The 20,839-nt window shown below is 47.8% G+C and overlaps 1 protein-coding gene across 3 annotated transcripts in view; it reads right to left on the bottom strand.

Annotated features, from left to right (window-relative positions):
* LOC133341373 (RNA-binding protein Nova-2-like) overlaps nucleotides 1-20,839 on the bottom strand; it is a 63,059-nt gene that overhangs the window by 23,286 nt on the left and 18,934 nt on the right. For all 3 annotated transcript variants that reach the window (XR_009755036.1, XR_009755037.1, XM_061549926.1), the window contains exon 3: nucleotides 8,848-9,104. Coding sequence is in view for 1 of the 3 variants with exons in the window: in XM_061549926.1 (XP_061405910.1) it covers nucleotides 8,848-9,104 (257 nt within the window). In the remaining 2 variants the exon portion in view is untranslated. The remainder of the gene's footprint in view (nucleotides 1-8,847; nucleotides 9,105-20,839) is intronic.

Genomic DNA, 20,839 nt, shown 5'->3' with positions numbered 1-20,839 from the left:
GTATGGTCAAACAACCCCCTTAACTGACATGGTGTGTATTCTAAGGTTTTCAGTAAAGTCACGTAGGTAAACAATTTTAATTAATAAAAGTAAAATAAAAATAAAATAAAAATCACGACGTTTCGGAGGCAACACAAGCTTTCGTCTTCAGGTGGAACCTTCAAGTCTTTACTTGATACAGCAAGCGTGCTGTGACGGTTCCACCTGAATACGGAAGCTTGTGTTGCCTCCGAAACGTCGTGATTTTTATTTTATTTTTATTTTACTTTTAGTAATTTTAATTTTTTACCTACGTGACTTTACCGAAAACCTTAGAATATGAATCCTTGCAATCACGAAAGCTTCAAATCTAAAAAAATGACATGGTGTGGGCAGACCTTTGTCCAGCAGTGGATTGACAAAGGCATGAAAATTATTGATCATGAATAATCATTATTCAATTTAATTATTAATATACATCTCGATTGTAATCAACAAGGATATTGTCCCACTTTTACTTTTGAAAACAGAGACAGACAGCCAAGTTTATATTAATATATCATTATTTACTTAAATGAAAGTTGTTTGATGGATCAAACAAGATACAAATTTAAAGGTCGTTATATATTATGGAAAACGTGGTTTTGGGGCACAGTGGATACAATTTAAGACGAAATAAGCTACGCGTGGCAAGTTCCATCCAATTTATAGACAGTTCTAATCAGGACCAGCTATAAAGTCACCACAGCACGTGGTGCCAACAGCAGCCGTTTAGGAGAAACCCAAATTAAAATTGGGAAAACAGTAATTTACCTCGGCTTATTCAAATACAACATTATTTGATTAAGCCAAGTTATTCTTCCTACATCTTATTGCAAATCCAGAGAGGGAGAGAGAGGGGGGCAGGCACAGTGCTGACATGGTGGGTGGGAGGGTGTGGACCCATACTGCATGGTAGAAAGCCTCCAATTTAAAATTTCAATCTATTTCTGCGATTTCAACTTAGTTGCATTTTTGTTAAACCCTTGCTAATCGTGTCGCGTTCAGTTCTATATTTCCAGAGAGCATTTGCCAGGAGGCTTAGGGGTCAAGGGTCAAAGGTCGTAAGAGGTCAAAAGAAGAGGCCAGGAGAGGAAGTCGAGTGTGCAGGCAGTGCAACTGCACCAGAAACCCATCGCCTGGAGAGATTTGGACGGGGGTCCACATTTAATTCCTTGCACCAGGGCCCATGTCCACCCAGTTACACCACTGAAGGAAGTAATGATGCTGGTGGTGATGATGATGCTGCTGGTGATGATGCTGGTAGTGATGATGATGCTGATGATGATGATGGTGAGGATGATCATCTTGATGATGACAAATACACGTTAAGTATTTTTGTTCAAGCCAAAGGAATTGAAAGACAACACAAAGGGCGTTTTCGGTTCATTTAAAAAAAGAACCCAGAAAAAATTGAGGGAAAAAAAATCCCAAATTGCAGAAGGAACGAGCAGTGGTTGCCGTGGTAATGGCCCGCCGTTGCCATGGTGACGCCTGCTGCACCGGTTAGAGCCAACCAATCAGGGGACGCTTCCCAGGGGGCCCTGCTGCTTCATCCAGGGCAAGGAGGGAATGTCAAGCAATCTGCCTGCACCACATCCCCCATATTTACAACACTGAGCTTTCAGTTGTGTACACGGAGGCGAAAAGGTTACATTTTCCCAGTCGTGTTGCGAAATGTCAGCAGAGAGCAGGAATAGCACACTTACTGAGATCACTGTCAGTCTATACAGCATTGTATACACATATACAGAGCAATACCAGAATATGCGATTGCACGGTGAAATCACCAGGTATGCACCCGATCTCATCAGATCTCGGAAGCTAAGCAGGACATGCATTCATCCAGCAGTGGATTCACTATGGCTCACTGTGGTGATGACGACGATGACTTAACGGCGCGCCGTATTGCGACGCGAAAGCAAAGGGGGACACCACAAACAACGAACGGGCAATGGAACGTGCTGAATTATCACGTGGTGAATGATGACGTACTGAATGATGACGTACTGAATGATCACGTGTTGAATGATCACGTGCTGAATTGTAACGTGGTGAATGATCACGTGCTGAATTACAACGTGCTGAATGATCACGTGTTGAATGATCACGTGCTGAATTACAACGTGCTGAATGATCACGTGTTGAATGATCACGTGCTGAATTGTAACGTGGTGAATGATCACGTGCTGAATGATCACGTGGTGAATCATCACGTGCTGAATGATCATGTGTTGAATTACAACGTGTTGAATTACAACGTGCTGAATCATCACGTGCTGAATGATCACGTGCTGAATTGTAACGTGGTGAATGATCACGTGCTGAATGATCACGTGTTGAATTACCACGTGGTGAATTATGACGTGCTGAATGATCACGTTGTGAATTATAACGTGTTGAATTATACTATGCTGAATTATAACGTACTGAATTATAACGTGTTGAATTATACTATGCTGAATTATAACGTACTGAATTATAACGTGTTGAATTATACTATGCTGAATTATAACGTACTGAATTATAACGTGTTGAATTATACTATGCTGAATTATAACGTACTGAATTATAACGTGTTGAATTATACTATGCTGAATTATAACGTACTGAATTATCACGTGTTGAATTATACCATGCTGAATTATAACGTACTCAATTATAACGTGTTGAATTATACCATGCTGAATTATAACGTACTGAATTATAACGTGTTGAATTATACTATGCTGAATTACATAACCGGTGATCTTGTTGCTTGGATCCACAAAACCCCCATCAACAAGGTTGTCTTGTCCGTGTGCAACCGTAAAAAAAGTGGTCGTCGGAATGTTTGGCAGCCGTTGAATATTTCGTGCACGGAAATCCGCCAACGCGCGCGCGGAACGCGCACGGCAACTGGCGAGCGACGATTCGCAGCGCGCTCGTTTATTTGCGACCTTATTTACAGAGCAATACATTTACCGTGGGATCGATGCAAAGGCCTCGTTATTTATCCCGGCATTGCTTAAACCAAGGCGGCTGAATTATTAATACGAACGAACGCACCCCCCCCCACCCACTGCGCAAAATTAAGTGGGTGGGTCAGCGCGACGACACCCGCGCCTGCGTATAATCACGCGCGCACAGATGAATTCGCTCACTCACACACACGTTCGGACACATTTGGCAGGTTTCTTCAATGTGTATGTCACAAAAATGTAAATCACAGGGTAGTCAGAGGAAGTGTCGGTGTTGATGGTGACGATGATGTGGGCTACAGATGTGTTTGTGTCACTGGCGCTGTATCTTTTAAAGTGGATTTTCATTAGCATTCAACACAAGGTCTTGGGTGTCTCCAGCTTTATTGAACTACGAAACCAATGTCATCTCTATAGATCAGACCCAGGGCTAATAATCCACCCTATAGGCCAGACCTACAACTTAGCACCCATCCTATAGCCCAGATTCAGAACTCATCACCCACTCTACAGCCCATATTTGGAAATCAACACCCATGCTTTCGCCCAGATACAGAAATCATCATCCACTCTACAGTCCACATTTGGGAATCAGTGGGTGATGGGTTCTAGGTGTGGTTCCGGGGTAATTAAGAGTGGGTGTTGTAGATCTGGGCTATAGAGTGAGCGAGCTTTGACCTTAGTTTGACCCAATCAGTGTTTAGAATGTATAAATATTTAGATTTTCTTGGGAATAAAAAAAAATACTGACCCAAATCTCGAACCCAAACCATCCATCTCTAATTGCAACGAGATCGTACAACAAACACAAAGATCACTTTCATCCTAGAGAGGTATTTACGGCAACAACTGAGTCACCAGCATCGAAAGGGCAGTGTGCAAACGACTACACCACCAGTGACTAACTGGGACTCAAAATCGGCCCAAGCATTTGTAAATATGACATGATGCTCGTCACATGGCAGATCAACATTGTAATTCTGAGAGCTGGTATTTTGCCTAATCAAGTATAGAACCACATTTTTACGTAATGTTTTTTGTTTGTTTGTTGGCAGCCATTGGTGACCAGGCTTAGGCCATCAACACGCTGCACTTGAGAAACCGGTTTAATCACAGGTGGTGTTTGTGACCTGGATTGAAACCCAGGTCGCAGCGGTGCCAGGCCAGTGCTCTGACCTCTGAGCCATCTGGCCACCTCAGGAATAATTATATAGTTATTTTATTTACCATTTTGGGAAATGTAGCTTCTACGAAATTATCTCAAACACCGAAGAACAAACTTCAATTACAGCTTCAGCCATGTCCTTTCGAGTTTGATTTTAAGCCTCATAACAAGGGCCCTTTAAGTAGGGAATTTTGAAAACAAGCACGGGCGTATGAAAAGAAAGTGTGGTGAAGGTGGCCAATTTCCACAGACAATTATATCATAATTATCTGTGGAAATTGGGGACGGGAGTGTACTCAGGTAAAATAGAATCGCAGAGAATGGAAAAAAAACGCGTGTAGACTAGACTGTGTAAACACATTTGTAAACACACCGGCCCAAATTCGGGCTATGCGCAATTATTTATATTTAAAAAAATGGGTTATGCGACGTACTGTATTGGCTAGATTTGCGATGTGACTTATAATAGCGATGTTGCCATCTGGGCTGGTCCAAAAGACAAATGGGCCCGCGAGGAAACATCTTTGGGGCTGCCGAATATGGGATGTAATGGCAACTGAGCAAGTAAATAAGCAATGACGCGTACACATTCGAAGCAATAAAATATTTTAATAAAAAAATGTACTCTGATCAGGTTTGCAATTTCCTCACACACACACACACACCGGCCCACCGGGCATTTGCCTTGTGGACTGCTGCCCTATGGCCAGTCCGGGCTTGGTCACCACTGCTGTGTGTGTGCACGCGCACACATCGGTCAGCTCAGTCTTAACTGTCGCAGTGCGTAAACATAGAGCACTGGGGAGACAAAGAAGATTTGCTGGATGTGATGCTGACTACGTCACGCACTCGTATGCCATGCCGCTCTTCATAGGTGCTCGCTCACAACACCACCCCCCTCCTCCCAGACAGTGGGACGGCTATCCAGGGGATCTGTGTCTTTGGCTGTGTCTTGACGAGCGACCATGCGCGCGCGTGTGTGTGTGTGTGATTTCAGAACGCACTAACAAATATTTAGAAAATGGGCAACATGTGCGGTGCGATTAATCAAAACGGATTTGTATGGCCACCGCCACCACCTCCAACAGCGAAGGGACTGCCAAAAAAAATCAATAAACACGTGGCACCGCCACCACGGCCGCCCCCACAACACTCCGGTGTCACACCACGATGCCAACCCAATCACCAAACCACCCCCCCTCACCACCACCCCCCCTTCCCAACGCTTTAAATACACGGATAATTTCCCAGCTTTCATTGCTTCGGGTATTCTTGGCCACCAAGAGGGAGATGAGTTGTGCAACGAGAGACGTCCCCAGCATCGCTCAGCGGCCCCCTTTCCCCACGCGTTGGTTCAGCGCCGCGCTTGGAGGAGGTGCAGTCAGAGGGCAGCACTCGGGATCATGTGATCGCGAGGTCAAAAGGTCGGGAGGTCGGGAGGCTGAAAGCCCAGTTCCCACGCGGGGTCGGCTCAGGACCATCGTCGTCGTCATCATCACCGTGATCGTCAAGTTCATCGTCGGTGTGATAGCTCTCATCGGTGTCGTCAATATTATCATCGTCGTCGTCATTGGTGTTATCAATGTCATAATAGCAGATGTCATCATGAGCATTGTAACGATTATCATCATAATCATTATCGATATCAACATCGTAATTATTTCATCAACATTATGAATACAGGACCATTGTTTTATACTTTGTAATAACGTCATCATCATCATCGTTATCATAACCATTGATATCAATGTTGTAACATCATAATTGGTAGCATCATTATCATGGTTATCAATATCAAACTCACATTGTCATCATCCTCATTATCATGACCATTGATATCAACGTCGTAATAACGTCGTTGTCGTCGTCACCATCATCATCCACCCTTCTCACATGGAGACGGGTTCCACATACATAGCACTTGGGCACAGATGGACAAACACTGTCACCTCAGACTGGGAAACCCGATGCAGAGTTTTCATAGCCTCCTCAACCCTGGCCCACAATCCCCCACTGCCCTTACCAATGGCACTGGTTTTTTTGCAAGCTGCCACGTGCACTTTGACAACCACGTGCTTCTCATTGTCATCGATCATCGGACGCGGGCAAACGTACAACGGCAAATCACGCTCGGGCTGATTTGTTGGTGACGGCAGAAGGAATGCGCAAGAAACAAGACACATCCCTACAATTATTATGAGTACTACTATTACCACGAGGAAATGGAAAACAGAAATGTCAAGAGGGGTGAAGGGAAAGCTTGGATGGCGTGGGAGCGGCAATGCATGCCTCCGCACTGCCATCATCCCAAATTCCAGTCGCTTCCCATGATCGCTCATCCAAATTGATCCCCCAAAGCGGCGGTCTGTTCTCCGCCGTCTTTGCGATGCGCTGTAATCCCTGCGAGGCCAGCTGCAGATGGGCCGTTCATTTGTCACGCCGTCGTCATCGTCACATTCGCGCGCGGGGGTTTTCTACACGTTTCTCTCTTGTTATAGTAACGTTGCTGAGAGAAACACGTCTATTACCTAAGTCTGCCGTCCAACAATTTCAGTTGGTGAATTCAGTCAAATGGTTTCGTGTACACGTGCAGCGAATTGCCATGTTTGGTGTTGCTCAGTGCACCGCGATCGCTAGTCACGTGACTACATTACCTTCGTCTGCGACATCTTTCGGACTCGTTGATTTAATCTCGTCACAGTCACTCGCATTTCGGCCTTTGGTGGGCAGTCACAGTTAACAGTTTAACACGTAGGCCTTCGCGACCAATATCATCCATAATAGAGAGTTTTTTGGGGGGTTAGATCGCGTAAATATATAAATGTGTCGTTAAAACCCGCCACCACCCGACACAGCCAACTAGTAGGGGTTGTCACGTAAACAGAACGTGGCCAATTCGTCACTAGTACAGCACACCGGTGTGTTGAAAAGCAAAGCCACAACATTTACAATCTGAGTTCGACGTTTCGCCAGCAATTACACAGTCATCGTTACGCTTTTTAACTTTCGAGCACTAGCAGCCGTCGCGGACTAAAATAAAATTACAAACCAAGTTGTTCATTCATATTTTCGTCACCGATTTTTTTTTGCTCACGAAATTACCGGTCGCATAGGCGTGTACAGCAAACTATTGTGGCGAGTGCTGTTAGCGAACACTTACGAAGGCCGGCACGGCACACGAAGGGGGTGGGTGGCCAGCACCACACCCAGCCGCCTCCGTCTTCCTAGTTTGCTATGTTTACGCACAGCACCGGGTACTCATTTTGAGGCTGAACCGACCTAGGGGAGGCCCAGGACCGGTTTAAATATCCCCCCGCTGTCATTGGTCGTGAGCGGGAATTGAACTCAGGTCACCGGGTTTGTAGCGCAGCGCATTACCCACTGCGCCATCGCCCCCCCACAATAGAGTACCCTCGGCGCCACGTGTCGCCAGAGCAGCAGGCGACGTGGGCCCCGCGATTCGAGCGCGTCCCTTCTCGCTCGTCGGAGTAAGAATCCCGACGTTAATAATGAAAGGGAAAGCTGGGCAAATCAGCGCCCGTATCCGATGGCGCGCGGCGACCGGGATAGAATGACGGCAGCTGAAGCAACAGCCAAGCGAACGCGCTGTGGCCAGAGCCGAGCAACGCGGCCGAGCTCCTCGCCACGGCGACTTTGGCGGCGGCAGCGGTGCTGGCGCTTCGCAATCAACCTTTCGATTAACGAGTTTAATTCGAGCGTAATGAGATGCGTCGCGCAGCACCATCTGTGCGGCGCAGCTCGCGCCAGGGAAATTATTACACGTTTTTTTCTGCCTGGGCCTCAATGCTGGCAGGGAGCCTGATTCACGGGACACATGGGGGAGAAGGCCGAGCATTCAAATCTCAGTTGGGGCTGACTCAACCGATTGTCATCGTCATTTTCCATCCACGGTCGATAAAATTGGTACCACTCAGTTGCGAGTCAGTAGCGGTTGTCCTATGAAGAGACTGATCCCAAGGGAATGAGGAATTTTCACTGCTAGCTCGATGATCAAGTGATCGATCAAGCTATAAAGAGTTGGCGCAAGCGATCGAGTAAAACGATTGAGAGATCGCGCGATGAAACGACTGATCCAATACAGAGGTCACGCGTGCGACTGAAATAGTTTTTAAGCGAGTGACTGAGTGAATGAGCTATTGAGCGAGTAACGAAGAAGGCAATCTCGTGACTGTGCAAGTGAGTGAGAGTGACCAAGGAAGTGATTGAGTGATGGAGTGAACAAGTGAGTTAGCGAACGATCGTGTGAATGCCTTTGGAGAGAGAGCGAGTAAATTCCGATTTAAAGCTTTCGTGACTGCAGGGATTCATCTTCTTGGTTCTTTCGGTAAAGTCACATAGAAGGGAAGTAATAAGAGAATAAAAATAAAACATAATAAAATAATTCTCACGACATTTCGGCCACAACGCAAGCAGCCGTCCTCAGGTGAAGAATGAAACACCACCAAGCTTGGAGCGTATATTTAAGCTGGGTTGGAGGGGGGAAGAAGAGCGCCTTGACATTGCGTTGTGGCCGAAACGTCGTGAGAATTATTTTATTATGTTTTATTTTTATTATTTTATTACTTCCCTTCTACGTGACTTTACCGAAAGAACCAAGAAGGAGAGAGCGAGTAATCGGGCGATCAATGGATGGAGTGACCGAGCGAGACACCGAGGAGTGAGCGAGCGATCTCGCCGACGCACCTGCTTCATGCGGTCGGAGCTGACGGCCGTCTGCGGAGGAAGGGGCCCCGCGGAGCCTTCGAATCTCCCAACGGCCCCGTCGCTCTCGCCGTGGGCTCCTCCGTTACCCAACATTCCTCCTCCGGAGCCGCCGCCACCTCCGCCGCCACGATCGCCAGGACTCGGGGGCATCTCCCGGATCTTCTCCGCGATGAAGTCATGCACAGAGTTGAGGGCATCGGGCGAGCCCTGAATCAACGCCACCCGTTCCGTGGTGCCTGCAGAGTGGACCAAGGAGGGAAAAGGGAGGATGTGGGAGGTGGGGAAATCATTCAGAGTTGAGGTGGAGAAGGAATAAAAATAATCATTCTCAGATTCATGTTTTCCCCAATTTAATCTTGACTGTGCTATCAGCGTCGCGGCATCTTTCAAATATCCGCAGAGCAGTGCAACCCTTGTCGTACGAGAATGGCACGTGGAAGCGGATATCACAGACCCACCTCTGAGAACACTTCAAGTGTGACCGCTGCACAGAGTAGAGGGTAGCCCTTTCCTATCCGCTCTGAATATGACAGGATGCTCATCACATGGTAGATCTTTCTGAGAGCTGGAATTTTGCCTAATCAAGTGTAGAAGCATATTTTTACATAATGTTTTTGGTTTGTTTGTTTGTTGGCAGCCATTGGTGACCAGGCTCATGCCATCAACACGCTGCACTTGAGAACGCGGTGTAATCACTGGTGGTGGCTGTGACCTGGATTCGAACCCAGGTGTCAGCTGTGCCAGGCCAGTGCTCTGACCTCTGAGCCATCTGGCCACCTTTGGAATAATGATATATTTAATTTATTTACATTTTTTTTTTTAAATGCAGCTTTTACGAAATAATCTCAAACGCCAAAGAACAAAATTCCATTACAGCCTCAGTCATGCCCTTCCTTGCCCTTCTTTGCTTTCAAGTTAGAATTTAGGCCTCAAAATAAGGCCCCTTTAAGTCGATTATCTGTAGAAATTGGGGAAGGGAGTGCACTCAGGTAAAACAGAAACGCAGAGAATGGAAAAAAACACGTGCAGACCTAGACTGTGTAAACACACGTACTGTGTGGGGCTTCGAATCCGCTTTGTGTTTGTTGTTCTTGTTATTAAAGTCCTAAGATGTACTTGCCACAGTGTGTGCGGTGGTCACGGGGTCACCGATCGAGGCACTGACCCGTCGAGAAGTGAGGAGCAGCTAATGATGTAAACCAGCGAGTGCGTGAAAACTAACAAAAAATAAATCATTTATTTTTTGCACAACCCCGGGGTAGTCGGCGCACGAAAAACCGAGAGAGAGTGAACTGTAAAGAAAAACCCCAAACATAATTCCTGTGAAATCGACAAGAATGAGTCGAAAGTCAAAATGTTGCCTTGTACGAGCGAGCGAGCGAGCGCTGGGGCAAATGATGCCCACGCATGTTCATCCACCTGGCACTCGGCACGAACAGCCCCACAATCGTTCACTTTCACCGGCTCCAGGAGACAAAAGCCGCCAGCTTAAACGAACAGAGCCGAGCGGAAACGGACAGCGATTTTAAAAGCTTTTCGACAAAAAAAAAGTCTGCGGTCGTGCCATGCGCGTTAAATAAATAATTTACTCTCTCTCACACACACATTATTTAAACACACGGATGTTGTGCGTTTTGGCAGACGAATCTTGGGCAGCGTTGGCTGTGGGGGTGGTTTTGTTGTTGTTGAGGATTTTTTTTTACCGAGTAAGCAGACAGACATCCCAACTTTAAGAGCTGGTGAAATGATGTGGCATGGATTTATGTACTGACACACACTGACACACACACAGAGACAAAGATCCCCCTCATAGCCTGTAACGGATTGTTGGGCAAGTGCTGTTAGCGAGCGCCTGTGATGTTCCGGCACGGCACACGAGGGGGTGGGTGGCCAACACCACGCCCAGCCACCTTTGTCTCCCTAGTGGTGATGTTGAAACGCACCAGGTACTCATTTGAGGCTGAGTCGACCTAGGCAAGGCCCATGATCAGTTCGGATAATCGTCACTGGTGTTGACCGAATCGAACTCGTGTCGTCGGGTTTTCAGTGCAGTGCGCTAACCGCTACACTACCGCTCCCCAACACACACAGGCACACACACACTGGCACACACACTGGCACACACACTGGCACACACACACACACACTGGCACACACACTGGCACACACACACACACACTGGCACACACACACACACACCGGCACACGCACACGCCAGCACACAATGGCACTCACCGGCACACACACACACACCAGCGCACAATCACACAAAGACCATAATCCACGGCGTATAGTAATATTTATGTTCTGGCTCTTAAGGCGAGTGCTGTTAGGGAGCACCTACGGCATACACAGGCACGCACTAATGCAGAGTAATGTATACACACGAATGCACACCGATATATACGCACTAATGTAAATTGTATTGATGCTGGCAGTGGTGATGGTGGCAGTGGTGTGTGAGTGGCGGATTGGCACCGTTGAATGTGAATGTAGTGGTCCGTGGTGGTGGTGGTTGGTGGTGGTGCGCTCATTGAGTAAGTGGTGCAGTGTGTAAACATCGCCACTGGGGAGACAAAGGCGGCCGGGCGTGGTGTCGGCCACCTACCCCCTCGTGTGCCGTGCCAGCCTTCACAGGTGCTTGCTAACAGCACTTGCCCCAACAGTGTTACAGGCTACACGGGGGATCTTTGTTCTGTCTTCGTCTTTTGGTGTTGGTGTGTGGGTGATGGATTGGCATGGTGGGGGTATGGATGGTGGTGTGTGGGTGGGTGTGGGGTTGGCATGGTGGGGTATGGATGCTGGTAGTGGTGGCGTTATGTGAGTGGTGGGTTGGCATGGTTAAATACGAACTTAGTGGTTTGGGTGATGGGTTGGCATGGTGGGGTATGGTTGGTGGTGGTGTACAAGTAGTGGGTTGGCACAGTTGTCGATTAATGCCGTGGTGGTTGTGGTGGGTGCAGGCTATGGAGTGGTGCGGTGGAGAGTCAGTGGAATTGGCCGAGAACCAACGTCACACAAATAACGCAGCCGTAATCACCCCTCGCGCAATCACACACACACACTGGAGTACAGTGCATACGAATGTGGGTTTGTGGTCACGTCTGCGCAAGGTATGCATGTGTGTGTGTTTAGGTGTGTGTGTGTGTCTAGGTGTGTGTGTGTAGGTGTGTGTGTGTCTAGGTGTGTGTGTGTGTCTCTAGGTGTGTGTGTGTCTAGGTGTGTGTGTGTCTAGGTGTGTGTGTGTCTAGGTGTGTGTGTCTAGGTGTGTGTGTGTCTAGGTGTGTGTGTGTCTCTAGGTGTGTGTGTGTGTCTAGGTGTGTGTGTGTCTAGGTGTGTGTGTGTCTCTAGGTGTGTGTGTCTAGGTGTGTGTGTCTCTAGGTGTGTGTGTGTGTCTAGGTGTGTGTGTCTAGGTGTGTGTGTTTGTCTAGGTGTGTGTGTGTGTCTCTAGGTGTGTGTGTGTCTAGGTGTGTGTGTGTCTCTAGGTGTGTGTGTGTGTGTCTAGGTGTGTGTGTGTCTCTAGGTGTGTGTGTGTCTAGGTGTGTGTGTGTCTAGGTGTGTGTGTGTCTCTAGGTGTGTGTGTGTCTAGGTGTGTGTGTGTCTAGGTGTGTGTGTTTGTCTTGGGTGACTTCAATGCCCGAGTTGGTCATGATGCTGACACCTGGTCTGGAGTGATTGGAAGGCATGGGCCAGATCAGCTCAATAATAACGGTAGGAGGCTGCTAGATTTTTGTGCAGCCCATGGGCTTGTAATTACCAACACGCTCTTCCGGCATCGGCGCATCCACACAACATCATGGATACATGCCGGGTCCAAGCAAGAACATCTGCTGGACTACATAGTGACGGACCAGCGGATGCGAACCCATGTCCTTGACACCAGGACCTACCGTGGAGCTGATCTGTCCTCTGACCATCGACTAGTCATCTGTAAGATGCGCCTGCCTTTCTTCCACTCCGGTGGTGGGTGTACACCCAGGATCCCATTCCAACCAAAAGTGGCCTGGTCTCAGTTAGCTGATGAAAGTTGCAAGCGAGAATTTCATCATCGCTTGCAGCTGGGGTTGGCATCGTCCCCCACTCCACCTGATGTCGAGGGTAAATGGGCGAGGTTTAAGACTGTGACTCATGCAGCTGCAATGGCTGCTTTGGGTACGCGGTCCAGACCTCCCCAGAAACCCTGGCTGACAGAGGAGGTGTTCAGGTTAATTGAGAAAAAGCGACAGGCCCACTCTCATCGCCTACAGCATCCCACGTCAGAGAATGAGGAGGTTTACCGCAGCCTTCGCTCGGAAGTTCGGAGAGCCGTAAGGCGTTGTAAGGATGGGTGGTGGTCGCGGGTTGCTGAGGAGATGGAGTCTGCCTCAATGGCCCGTGATCACAAATCACTATTTAACTCCATCAAAAAAGTAACCTGCAGCGCCACACCTATTACCATCATTAGAGGAAAAAACGGTGATCCAATCTCCGACCCCCAGGAACAGGTTTGCAGATTTTCTGAGCATTTCTGTGAGGTCCTGGGGGAGGGAAATTCTCTCAGCCAGGAAAACATCATGGCACAAAGTGGGGATAACCCTGCTGAGGCTGCGGTGCCTCAAATATTGGAAGAGGTCACCCCCTGTGAGTGGCTGGCTGAGGTTCCAGCTGTTGAGGAAGTACTGAGGGCGATCCGGAGTCTGAGACCAGGGAAGGCACCGGGCAGAGATGATCTCCCAAGCGAAATGCTGAGGGAGGGTGGCGTTTGTGCACAGACTGCCCTATATGACATCATAACAACAGTCTGGACCACTGGACGGGTTCCGCAGGACTGGAAGGATGCCCTGGTGGTCCCCCTCTTTAAGAAGGGGGACCGCACAGACTGTAACAACTACAGGGGCATCTCACTCCTCAGTGTGCCGGGTAAGGTCCTGGCAAGGATTATTCAACATCGCCTTGCTAGGCACGCTGAGGAGGGGCTTGCGGAGCCCCAATGCGGTTTCAGGAAAGGGCGGTCCTGCACAGATGCCATATTTTCTGTCCGTCTGCTACAGCAGAGGTGTAGGGAATTCCAAAAAGACCTACATCTCTGCTTTATTGACCTGGTCAAGGCCTATGATACCATCAGTAGGACTGGACTCTGGGTTGTTCTTCGTGCTTTCGGAGTCCCTGACCCTCTGCTCACGATCATTAAGGACCTTCATGATGGTGAGCGGGCCCGGGTAAAACTACGTGGCCGGGAGTCGGAGCCTTTCCCTGTACACCTTGGGGTGCGACAGGGATGTCCTCTGGCTCCCACATTATTTAACATCTATTTTGACCGCGTAGTTCGTGAAGCCTTCAATAGCTGTACCGGGGGAATTTCCGTTTGGTACAGATATAATGGGAGGCTGATCGACGCCCGGGTGCGATCAAGGGATGGCTCCCTATTGGTCAACCACGTTATGTATGCCGATGATTTGGTAATAGCTGCTCATTCAGAAGAGGAGTTGGAGGCGCTGCTGCTGAGACTGGAGCGTGCCACTAAGAGGTGGGGCCTTACCATCAGCCCCACCAAAACCAAGCACCTGCCTGGGTATTTTGTACCATCGGACACTCCACCCCCACAACTCCCAATTGGTGATGGGGCAGTTGTGGAGAGAGTGGAGAGTTTCCCATACCTGGGCAGTATGCTTATGACCGGCTCCAGTCTATCAGCAGAGGTCTCACTCCGAATCAGTCGAGCGGCAATATCTTTTCATCGGTTGCGTAACGCTGTGTGGAAGCTACCTGGTCTGTCGCTCCGCACGAAGCTTCAGGTCTTCTCGGCCACGGTCATTCCCTCCCTTCTCTACGCTTGCGAGACGTGGACCCCCCTGGTGGAGCATCTTCGCCGGTTGGAAACATTTAGGCTGGCCTGCCTACGATCCATCCTGGGTTTAACCAGGCTGGATTGTGTGAGGAGCTCACAAATCCTTGAAAGATCTGGGCAAAGTCCCATCAGTGAGCTCCTCCGGCAGGCAAGGCTGCGTTGGCTGGGTCATGTAGCCCGCATGCCCAGCCACCGCATGCCTAAACAGCTTTTGTTCGGCCGGATCGAGGGGGCTAGACGGGCGCGGCACGGGCTGGAGAAGAGATGGAGTGATGTGGTACAGGAGGACGTGGAGCTGAGTGGACTTGCCGATGACTGGTACCAGCGGTGTCAAGATCGGCCTCAGTGGAGGAGGCTCGTGAAGGACGCTACTGGGCAGTTGGAGGCAGTCGCCCTCCAACAACAACGGAGGGCGGAGGAGCGACGCTCACAACAACGAGCGGAGCGCCGGGTGGCTAAAGCACAGCAAGTTGGCACAGTAGGGGGCACAGGTGGTGCATCAGCCAGTCATCTCGGTCATCTCGGTCAGTCGACCAGTGGCACCTGGGTCTGCCCCGTGACCTCCTGCCAGCGGGCTTTCGACACTTCACGTGGCCTCAAGGTGCACTTGGCCTGGCACAAGCATCGTGGTGACGTCACCGCCACTTAGTGGCGAATGGCGGTTGTTGTGTTTGTCTAGGTGTGTGTGTGTGTCTCTAGGTGTGTGTGTGTCTCTAGGTGTGTGTGTCTCTAGGTGTGTGTGTGTAGGTGTGTGTGTGTCTAGGTGTATGTGTGTCTAGGTGTGTGTCTCTAGGTGTGTGTCTAGGTGTGTGTGTGTCTATAGGTGTGCGAGTGGGGGGGGGGGGGCGCTGCGGTGGCCAGGTATGGGTTCGATTCCGACCCTGACGCCTGTGTAGTTAGAGCAGGGGTCGGGAACCTTTTTGACTGGGAGAGCCATAAAAGCCATATATTTCTAAATATCTTTCATTGAGAGCCATATAGTATTTTTAACGTATAATAAATTAAATATGTCTTACTTTTAATGCGACTTCTGGTCACGGGACCCGTGACCCGTGAAATTTATCTTCAAAACTAATTTCTGTTTACTCTAAAATGACACAGTATTATTAAGCAATATCACAAGTATTTTAAAATTAGTTCCAAACTGATTTTATTTTTATTTTATTTTTATTATTATTTTTTTCAACTCAAAATTGTCTGGGAGCCCATATGCCGTCACCGGAAGAGCCATATATGGCTCGCGAGCCATAGGTTCCCGACCGCTGAGTTAGAGTGTGCATGTCTCTCTCCCCGTGGTTGTGTGGATTTTCTCTCTGGGTCCTCCGGATTTTCCCTCCACATTTAGAAACGTACGTTTAGAGTATTTAATGGCTGGGACAAACGTCCACGCGATAAGCCACTTCGTTGACGCTATCACTTGTGGCCAGGTTGCTTCTGATAAAGAGCTACAGAGCTGAGTGAGCCTTACCTGGTAAAATAAAAGTTTAAATAGTTTAGTGTATCGCTGGCCACCAACCCCTCTTCTGGTGTCCGTGCCGTGATGGCCTTCGTAGGTGCTACTCGCTAACAGCACTTTGTCCCTACAGCTTGTTAAGGCGATACGGGTGGTCTTTACCTTCGCGTGTTCGTGTGTGTGCCCCGGCACATGTATATGTGTCTGTGTGCGTGCATGTGTGCCAGTGTGTCTGTGTATGTGCCCACGTGTGTGTGTGTACGCGTGTGCGTGCGAGTGCCTGCCCGTGTGTGTCTTGTGTACGTGTCTCTGTATGTGTTCGCGTGTGCGCACTTGTATGTGTGTGTGTCTGTGTTGGTCTCTGGTCTGTACAAGCCGGGCATAGTTTGGCACGCGTACAAATGTACATCTAAAACGCTTGGCTCTTCACTCCGTGCTGGGAAACTGGAGAAAGATTAATGTAGTCATCCACTGTAAATCAGTAATTCGTTTCCTTATTATCATTAGGGTGTTCAGGTTTTAAATCAAGAAATAAAAGAATAATATCATGGGACCTCCTTTGCCAGTCCCAAAATATGAGAATAGATTTTCCACTTTTTTCTGGCAACAACCCAGGTGTTAAAACACCAAAAGAAAGCTGTCTCTGGTGTCGACCAATCCGTTTCAAAGACAATGCATATATTATCAAAGTATGTTTTTGTTTGCATTCTGACCACCAGTATTGTGGTTAATGCAGACATGATTCCTTATAAAAGGTTTCAGTTTGGTGTTTTAGCATCTCCAACACCTGTTTTGTTGCCAGAAAGAAGGGGAAAACCTCTTCTCAAAATAATAATAATTCCGAAATACCTTTTGTCAACATGACCAAAGTAAAATAAACGAAAGCATAACTGTAAACAGGTCAGTCTCTCGCCCATTAAGTGGAAATCATCATAACTCAATTTGGTGACCATTAAACTAAACATATCCCGTTCTGGCTTTATTTCAACAATAAACTGGCTTAATGGTGTCTAATGGAGTTTTTAGACAATAGGCTGACAGACTGGTCTCTCATATGGAGTCTCTAGAAGACAATAGGCTGACAGACCAGTCTCTCATATGGAGTCTCTAGACAATAGGCTGACAGACACATCTCTGATGGGGGTCTTTCAGAAAGTAGACTGGCTAGCAATGATTCTCATTGTACGAACATTTTTATAGTCATGTACCGACTCTTCGTCACGAGCATCGGACAAAGCCAGACTGAAGCAGACAACGTAACGTGGGAGGAGGTGGTCGTGAAGCTGCTGCCTAGCATCGCCACGCGAGGCTCTCGTTTTATTTTTCGATTTGAAGCTTTCGTGACTGCAGGGATTCATCTTCTTGGTTCTTTCGGTAAAGTCACGTAGAAGGGAAATAATAAAATAATAAAAATAAAACATAATAAAATAATTCTCACGACGTTTCGGCCACAACGCAAGCAGCCGTCCTCATGTGAAGAACAGGTCTGTCGGGGAGAGAGCGTCTGAATGTTCAGACTCTGTCTTCTCGACAGACCTGTTCTTCACCTGAGGACGGCTGCTTGCGTTGTGGCCGAAACGTCGTGAGAATTATTTTATTATGTTTTATTTGTATTATTTTATTATTTCCGCTCTCATTTTAGGTTGAGTTGACCCAGGGGGGTTCCAAGGCACACGGATAGACAACAAATTCCACGTTTATTTTGTTTAGCCGGTTGCGAGGGTGACCTATGTCACCCAAACGACAAAAGCAAAAGAACTCAAATAAAGTCCAGCAGCGAAGCGAAGAGAAATCAGCGCAAAAACAGCTGTCGTGTGAGAAATAAAAAAAAAAAGCATGAACATAAACCAATGTTAAACAATGCATTGCCTGTAGCGTAAGTCGGCCAGGACAGCTTTAGTTTTATACTGATCATAGGTCAATTACAGATAAGTTACAGATGCATTCTCTCACCGATAATATTGCTTGGATGGTGCTGGAATGTCGCCTCTCCCACTGTGGCCACGTGCACACGAAGGCGACCATGTACACAGAGGCTGAGCCTTGGATTGAATTAGATTTTTGAGTTTGAAAGCGGAGTGATGGACATCTGTCAATACCAGCGTTGCCACCTTCCTAGGTTTGACCCAGAACAGTCTGCGGACTGGCATCTGTGTTTGGGTGGGCAGGAATCGATTCGCACACAGATCTGGTACCGGTTCACATCCACCACGACACAGCCAGTTAAGAAAGGTATCACGCGGACAAAATTGGCAATGTATTTAACAATTGCTCTCCAGCACACCGGCGGTGCTGCTGAAGCGCCAATCAACTGGCAAGTTTGTCCACGAGACAACTTACTATTTTTGGGCGTGTTGGGTGGAGGAGGGTGTACTACACACATTTCACTCTCGCGATCGGAGCCAAACGTCAATTATCAATCGTAATACTGGTCGCAAAAGCCTACGTGTTCGCTTGATCTGGTAGCGTGCATTGTGTTGAACTTTATTACAGTCTACTGCGCAGTTTTCATAAGAGACCTCGTGCTGACTGAGAAATATGTTTGGGTGTTGTATATTGACTAAAAGGTGGCAATTATAGTCAATACTTCAATAGCAGCGTGACGGACGTGACGATGATGATGAAAACACAGACATTTAAATAAACCGAGACAAGTATGATGTTGATCTTAAAAACATATTGGAATTTGATCATCTGTCAAAAGCTGTCTCTAGCGACCAATCACAAAGGACCAATCGCGCCATAAAACATTTTCCTTCGTGCTCCAGGTCAGGTCACATCCTCAAAAAGAAGAGTGAGCGTTTCATAAAAAAAAGTCTTTTAATTTCCATTTTTGTTGTAGCTGATTGGTGGTGATCATACTCGTACCACTCTTAGCTCTCAAATTATAAACATAACCACGAACACATTTCAATAGACTCATAGTAGCATCGTCGTCCCTTTGAGATGATGAGATGAACACTCTCGTACGTTTACTCCTTCGCACAGAGAATGCGGAGCCATGTAGCAGGGAGCACGCGGCGTGGTTTATAATGCACGTTAGAGTCAAATTCTCAATGTGTCCTCCACTCGTCCAGGGTCGGGGTCAAATGGCCTTAAGGGGGATTGAGCCTGCAATTTCTATTTACACAATCGTCTCATCACGAATTTCAGACCCGCCAAAAAACCCAGCGGCCACCGCTTCCTAAGTCAAATTCCAGAAAACATGATGCCCCCTCCCTGGTCTGTATGTCTCTTCTAAGGTCGTGCACATTCACACACCACACACACCGCACACACGTACGTACGCACAACAAAGGCACTCATTGCGCACAAAGTGCTTGCCACAAATGAACCACAATACCTTGCTGATCTCATCAAGGACCATAAACCGTCGTGCGAAATCTGGTCATTCTCGCAGCGGCTTTTGGCGAGCCATCGAACAAAACAAAAGGTCACTGCATTGCGCGCTTTCAGGTGCGCTTCTGCGGCCGTCAGGAATGCTCTTGCTTCTGATATTAGGAAGCCACTGGAGCTATGCACTTTGAAATCATCATCTAGATTCAAAACCAATTCTAGTAGAACTGCTTTTTACATTTCGTTTGTTGTCCTTCCCCCAAACCTCCGATTCGCACAGTTGGCTACGTACGGCATGAAAGAAGTTCAACATACATACAAAGATCCCCCATATAGCCTTAACAGACTGTTGGGGAAAGTGCTGTTAGCGAGCACCTACGAAGACCGAAACAGTACACAAGGGGGTGGGATGGCCGAAACCACGCCCGACCGCCTTTGTCTCCCCCAGTGGCGATGTTTTTACACACCGCACCAGGTACTCATTTAAGGCTTAGGGGTAGGCCCAAGACCGGTTCAGACAATCGTCACCAATGTTTTCCATTAGTGGGAATCGAACTCGGGTCGCCGGGGTCATATCATAGCGCGCTAACCGCTACACCACCGCTCCACGCACGCATTATACTGAGCAGTGCCTCAGATTTAAACACCCAGTGTGCACCTGCTCCCTGTAAACCATCGCCACCATCAGCATGGTCACCACTTTGAGAAAATATACTAAAATAATATTCATTCTTTTGGGGATTTTTTTTGTTTCTTTGACGAGAAAGGAAGCAGATTCGAGTGTGGTCGCGAGTGTAACACTCATCCAGATGAGAAGTCACAGCAATGATATACGAGCTGCACATACAGCAACATGCAGCTATTCGTTACGCACACCCTGAAAAGCGTTGATCGATCTCTCAATATTAGAGCCGGACCGATTAGTTAAGTCGATTAATTCACAAAAATAAATGCATCAACTACTTTCTTGTGGCCGATTACTCTGGACCCCTTTAAAGAGGACAATTGACCCCCCCCCCCCCCCCCCATGATGCTTCCCGAAGGCAGGAAACCCCCCTACAAGCCACATGCCGATGACGTGTGACCAAGCCTTGCCTATCGCCTCCCGTGCAGCGGCACAAGTAGGAACAGAGGTGAGTTATTTTATTAATCCTGCACCTTATTTGCGTGTCATCTGATGAGTTGAGTGATTGACCGGATAATCCGTAGTCTGATAGCCCAGCTCTATGCAAGACACATTTTCAGTAAAGTTCAACTTCAGACAGTTGGTCAATTCGCTGCTGATTATATATATTTTTTTACCAGTGACACGAAATCAGATTTGCGTGGAGAAAACCTCACTCGTCCCTGCCATA

Source organism: Lethenteron reissneri, chromosome 11 (genome assembly GCF_015708825.2).
Source record: "Lethenteron reissneri isolate LAM-NWPU_2019-01 chromosome 11, ASM1570882v1, whole genome shotgun sequence".
NCBI classification, from domain to species: Eukaryota; Metazoa; Chordata; class Hyperoartia; order Petromyzontiformes; family Petromyzontidae; genus Lethenteron; species Lethenteron reissneri.
This window is presented reverse-complemented; position numbering and strand designations above follow the sequence as displayed.